The sequence below is a fragment of the Peromyscus californicus genome, unplaced genomic scaffold (genome assembly GCF_007827085.1).
Source record: "Peromyscus californicus insignis strain IS unplaced genomic scaffold, ASM782708v3 Scaffold_9__1_contigs__length_137607984, whole genome shotgun sequence".
NCBI lineage: Eukaryota > Metazoa > Chordata > Mammalia > Rodentia > Cricetidae > Peromyscus > Peromyscus californicus.
This window is the reverse complement of record NW_026294617.1, coordinates 100088052-100094051: the sequence shown is the minus strand read 5'-3', so window position 1 is coordinate 100094051 and position 6000 is coordinate 100088052. Positions and strand designations below refer to the sequence as shown.

Genomic DNA, 6000 nt, shown 5'->3' with positions numbered 1-6000 from the left:
CTTCTATACATTTTTTGAGGACCAACTACATATAAGGGATCACTCAAGATGTTTTATGTGTGATGCATCAATTCAAAACTGTTCAAAAAATTACAACTCAGTACCCACACACAAATAAAACATTTAAAATATAGTCATCACCAGCCACACTAGTGGAAACCCATGAACTGTGGACTGGTGGCTGTGGAGCCCCCATGGGACTGGACTAGGCCCTCTGGATACGGAAGACAGTTGTTTGGCTCGAACTGTTTGGGGGGCACCCAGGCAGGGGGATTGGGATCTGTCCCTGGTCCATGGGCAGGCTTCTGGGAATCTGGTGCCTGTGGTGTGACACCTTGCACAGCCTTGGTGCAGTGGGAAGGGGCTTGGACCTGCCTAGGCTCAGTGTGCTGGGCTCTGCTGACTCCCCATGGGAGACCTCAATTTGGGGGATGTGGGATTGCAGGGTGGCTTGGGAAAGAGGGATGGGGGGTGGGAGGAGGGAGGAGGGGGGAATCTGTGGATAGTATGTGGAGTGAGTAGAAAATTTCTTAATAAAGAAAAATGAAAGAAAAAAATAAAGACCAAAAAAAAATACAGTCATCAATACATGTGCCAAAAAGCTTTTTTTTTTTAAAGGAAACACTACTTACAAAGCAATATGAGAACAATATTTATTTTCTTTTAAAATAACAGTTCATGTACATCTTAAGGAACATAAACAGAAGAAGTCCTAATTAGCTTTTCCATGTTAGACTATGAGAAGACTGGAAATCTAGCAATGCTCATGAAAGGATGAATCTTCCTGGCATTACCACGATGGAGAGAAAAGTCTGTCAACAGTGTAGCTCTTCAGTGTTGCTCTAGGCTCCAAGAAGCTTGCCTATTCCTTCTTAAAGATCCGCTTGGCTTCGACTCCTTCATATATGTAGGTCTGAAAGACGTTAACAAACATAAAAAATGTGCCATTAATATAAAATCCCAAATTAAGAAAAATAATACTGTTAGAGGCTGTCCTACCATGTCCTTATATTTGATAGAAGCAGTTTATGAAGCTATAGGATAGAACCATTAAAATTACATTTTGGGTTGTAGATATTTATGTCTTTTTGTTAGAATGGGAATTAATTTATGTATATATGATGTTTACTCTCCTCAATAAATAAATGTCACACAAAGATATGAAATGAGTAACAGTTTAGTTATTAAAGCTGTGTCTCAGGGTTTTATTGCTGTGAAGAGATACTATGACCATGGCAACTCTTATAAAGGAAAACATTTAATTGCAGCTAGCTTGCAGTTTCAGAGTTTCCACTACCATCATGGTGAGATTTGGAACCATGCAGGCATACATGGTGCTGGAGAATAGTTGAGAGTTCTACATCTTGAGCCTTAGGCAGCAGAAATGGACTCTGCCACACTGGGCATAGCTTGAGCATAGGAGACCTCAAACTTACCCCCCTCAAGAGTGACATACTTCCTCCAACAAGGCCATAGATATTTCAACAAAGCCACACCTCCTAATAGTGACACTCCCTATTTGGGACATTTTTTATTTCAAACCACCATGTTTCACTCCCTGGCTCCCATAAGCTTGTAACCATATCTCAATGCAAAAACGCATTCATTCCAACTTCAAAAATCCTCATAGACTATAACAGTCTCAAACTTAGTTAAAAGTCTAAAGTTTAATGTCTCTTCTGAGATTCGTGCAATCTCTTAACTGTAATTGCCTGTAAAATCAAAATAAAAAGCAGATCACGTACTTCCAACATATAATGGCACCAGATATTCATCACCTTCAAAACCTACGGAAGGGACCATAATGGGGAAATACTTGATCAAAGCAAGACTGAAAACCAGCTGCGCAAACTCCAAACTCTGCATCTCCATGTCTAATGTCAAAATCCTCTTCAAATCTCCAACTCTGTTTAGCTTTATTGACTGCAACACACTTCTTTTTCTTGGGCTGGTTCCAATCCCTGTTAGCAGCTCTCTTCGGCAAGAATTCCATGGCTCTGGCATCATTAACATCTTGTAGTCTCCAGGGAAACCACATAGTCACTTTCACAACTTCACACATGGTCTCTCTGGGACTCCATGCTGGGAAACTCCTGACACGTGCCTGGCCCCTGAGGCTTTCATTAGTCTCTGAGGAAGATTCCATTATCCTTTTCTTCTGTTCTTGACTCTAAAACTAGAACCACGTGGCCAAAGCTACCAAATTCTGCTGCTTGCTGGGGCTGGAACATGGTCCCCTTGTTCAGTTGCATCTGCATGAGCTTTCTGATTTTGATGGTTTCCTTCACTGCTTAAGCTTGGCTGTCTTGTCCTACAACTTGCTCTGTAGACTAGACTGCCGTGAACTCAGAGATCTTCACTTACATTTTCACCAGCTTTCTGTTTCTGATGGTTTCCTTCACTGCCTAACCTTGGGTGTCCTAGAACTTGCTCTGTAGACCAGGCTGGCCTCAAACTCAGGAATCTGCCAGCCTCTGCCTTCCCGGTATGGTGATTAAAGGCATGTACCACCACACTGGAGCTAAGCTTTTCTTTAATCCCTTTTTACAACTTGGAAACTTGTTTGGGTGGGATCTTCCCCTGAGGTCACCACTCCTTTTATTACATTTCTGAATCTGTTTATCTCTTTGAACACAGAACTTAGCTCCATTTTTCCTCCTGGTGCTCATTTTCTCCCCAGTTTGTTCGTTTTGTATTTTTACCTGCTCATCTTGCTCTCTTGGGTTATAAATCTTCATCAGAGCTAACACTAATAACCGTAAGACAGAGTCCATACTAGGCTGTCTTGAGATTTCCTCTGGCAGTGGAAAATTAATCCAAAACTCTTCACTTTAGTCTTAGCCAGACTTTTCAAACAAGGCAAGAAGCAGTAACATTCATCACCATTATATCACAAGAATGATCTCTAGCCAACATACTAAAATTCTTCTCCTCCAAAAGCGCTTGACTTAGGCCCCCACAATTCAAATTATCCTCATCACTATTGTCTTCCAGGTTCCTAGTTGTACAGCCCATTAAGCAGGACTTAAAGCATCCACTGCACTCCTAACCCAAACTTCCAAAGTCCAAATTCTTCCAAACAAAAGCATGGTCAGTCCTATTACAGCAATGCCCCAGTCCTGGTACCAACTATTGTCTTAGGGCTTTATTGCTGTGAACACCATGACCATGGCATTTATTATAAAGGAAACATTTAATTGGGGCTAACTTAAGTGTTTCAGAGTTTCCATTATCATCATGGTGGGACATGAAGGTATGCAGGCAGACATGGTGCTAGAGAAGGAGATGAGAATTCAACATCTTGATCCACAGACAACAGAAGTGGACTCTGTGTTACACTGGGCATAGCTGGGGCATCAGAGAACTCAAACCCACCCCCATGTGACACACTTCCTCCAATAAGGTCATAATACTCTACCAAAAAAGCCATACCTCTTAATAGTGCCACTCAATATGGGGGCCATTTTCTTTCAAAGCCCTACAAGGAGTTACTCACAGTGACAAAATTCTTGTTCATAATCACTTTTGTCTTTGGAATGTAGTTAGAAATCTTTCTTACAACTTACCTGAATTAGTTCATTACCAGAAATTTCACAGATATCAATTAGTTCCTTTCCATTATCAACACGTTTGAATTTTCCAATAAGTTTATTTCCCTCAAGGCTCCAGGTCCCCTGTATCACAATAACAAGGCAGCATTTTTATGGTCTTGCATGTCTCTAACACCATTTCCAGTTTTACAGACCCACATCTTCACTCAGTGATCCCATGCACTCTATGAAGTAATACATTTCCTCCATTTTACATCTACAGAGACTGTGAAACAACAGAGCAATTCCTCAAAAGTCAGAAAGAGGATTGGACATGAGCTGTGGGAGTCAAAGCTGTACTGGGAACTACTAGGTACCACTCCACTGACAATTGCTATAGGCTGAATTCTACTGCAGAGGAGTAGTGATAACATTAGTGATAAAATATTCAGCAGTTAAACTGTCATTGCAGGGCTGAGGAGATGGCTCAGCTGCTAAGAGAACTTACAACACAAGCCTGAGGACCTGAATTCAAGTTCCCAGAATCCATGTGAAAAGCCAGGTGTGCTCACATATGCCTGTGACACTGATGCTGTAGAGACCGGAGGCTCATGGGGGCTTTGTGGCCACCAGCCTACCTCCAGGTTCAGTAAGATACCCTGTTTCAAGGGAGTGAGATGTACAGCAGTGGAGCAGAGCACTTGATGCCCTCCTCTGACCTCTCCATGTGCATGTGGGCATGGGCACACACACACACACACACACACACACACACACACACACACACACACACACACACACACACACACACACACTTGTCACTGCAAACATACTTGACCAGAAAAAACTCTGAGGCAAAAAACCCTTTTTTTCTTTCAGTTTTTCAAAAGAAGTTTCTGTTTAGCCCTGGCCATCCTGGAATTCACTGTGTAGCCCAGGCTGCCATCAAACTCAGAGATCCACCTGCCTCTGACTCCCAAGTGCTGGGATTCATGGCATGTGCCACCAACAACCAGGTTTTTTTTTTTTTTAACATCCTGACCAAAGATTCCCCACCTTGGATCCTCCTGATCCACCCCACCTCCCCTCTGCCACCCCCACCCCAACCCTGCATCCACTTCTCCTCTGTTTCTATTCAGAAAAGGGCAGGCCTCCCATTGATGTCAACCAAGCATGGCATATCAAGTCGCAGTAAGACTAGGCACCTCCCCTCTTATTAAGGCTGAAGAAGGCAACCCAGTACTAGGAGATGAGTCCCAAGAGTAGGCGAAAGAGCTGGAGACAGCCCCTGCTCCCACTGTTAGGAGTCCCATAAGAAGACGAAGCTACACAACTGTCACCTATGTGCAGAGGTCCTAGGTCAGTCCCATGCAGCCTCCCTGGTTGTTAGTTCTGTCTCTGTGAGCTCCAATGAGGCAAGGTTAGTTGATTCTGTGGGTTTTCTTGTGGTGTCCTTGACCCCTCTGGCTCCTACTATCCTTCCCCCTCTACTGCAGAATTCCCTGAGCTCCACCTAATGGTTGGCAAAAGGGACATTCTTAATGACCTACCATGAATTAGACTTTCACATTTCATTACTCACCCATTCATTAATTTTTTAATCAATGTTTATTGAGATGAGATCTCATGTATCCCACACTGACCTCAAACTTACTCTGTATGTGAGGAGAAGCTTGACTTTATGATCCTATTGACTCTAATTTCCGAGTCCTGGAATTATGGGCATGTGTGACCATGCCTAGGTTTTATACAGTGCTAGAAACACAACCCAAGGTTTTGTGTTTGCTATGCTCTCGTGATTCAATTACATTTTTGACTTCTCAGTTTATTGTCCATATACATTTATAAACAGTTATTGTGTTTGAATATCATAATCACTAAAAGCTTGTGTTTTCTAGCATGAAGAGTTGAAAATACAGAATTTTAGATTTCCTTGTACTCAGTCCATTTAAGAGGATTACTATGAATCTGCTCATCATAGCATTTTCATAGATGCATATCATAACAAAATATTATATTTAAACACTTTGTCAATGATGTTTGTAAAATAAAATATGAACAGACTTTGTTGGCCTCTTCAATAAATGAAGGAAGTTTGCATTAGTTGAACCATTCCATGAGATAAACTACTTTGTATTTGTAAAAAATGAAGAATACATTGCTAAAAAAAAAAAAAAACAAAGTCTTACTTTGAGTTCTGTTCCATCTGCTAGACTATAGTCAAAGTCGACACCGAGTTCAAACACAACGTCAATGGTTCGAAACCTGCAAGATTCTTTAATAGTGAATTTATTGCCTTCTTGCCTAATGGTCAATTTCAAATTGTCATGAGCTGCAAGCTTCCTTTTCACCAAGTTAATGCCTGCAAGAGGAGAGATTGGGAGGAACATGAAATGAAAATGCCACAGAAAGTGTTTCCCTTTCCTAGCTCTGCTTTGGTTTGCTCGTCTTTATTTTGTGGGTGGAGAAG

The 6000-nt window shown here is 41.8% G+C and overlaps 1 protein-coding gene across 2 annotated transcripts in view; it reads right to left on the bottom strand.

Annotated features, from left to right (window-relative positions):
- Positions 1–521: 521 nt before the first annotated feature.
- Positions 522–6000, bottom strand: part of LOC128106534 (fatty acid-binding protein, intestinal-like) — a 41206-nt gene continuing 35727 nt past the window's right edge. For both annotated transcript variants that reach the window (XM_052732092.1, XM_052732093.1), the window contains 3 exons: positions 5720–5892; positions 3567–3674; positions 522–913 (listed from right to left, as the gene is read on the bottom strand). In XM_052732092.1, coding sequence (XP_052588052.1) covers positions 863–913; positions 3567–3674; positions 5720–5892 — 332 coding nt within the window. In that variant the 3' untranslated portion in view covers positions 522–862. The remainder of the gene's footprint in view (positions 914–3566; positions 3675–5719; positions 5893–6000) is intronic.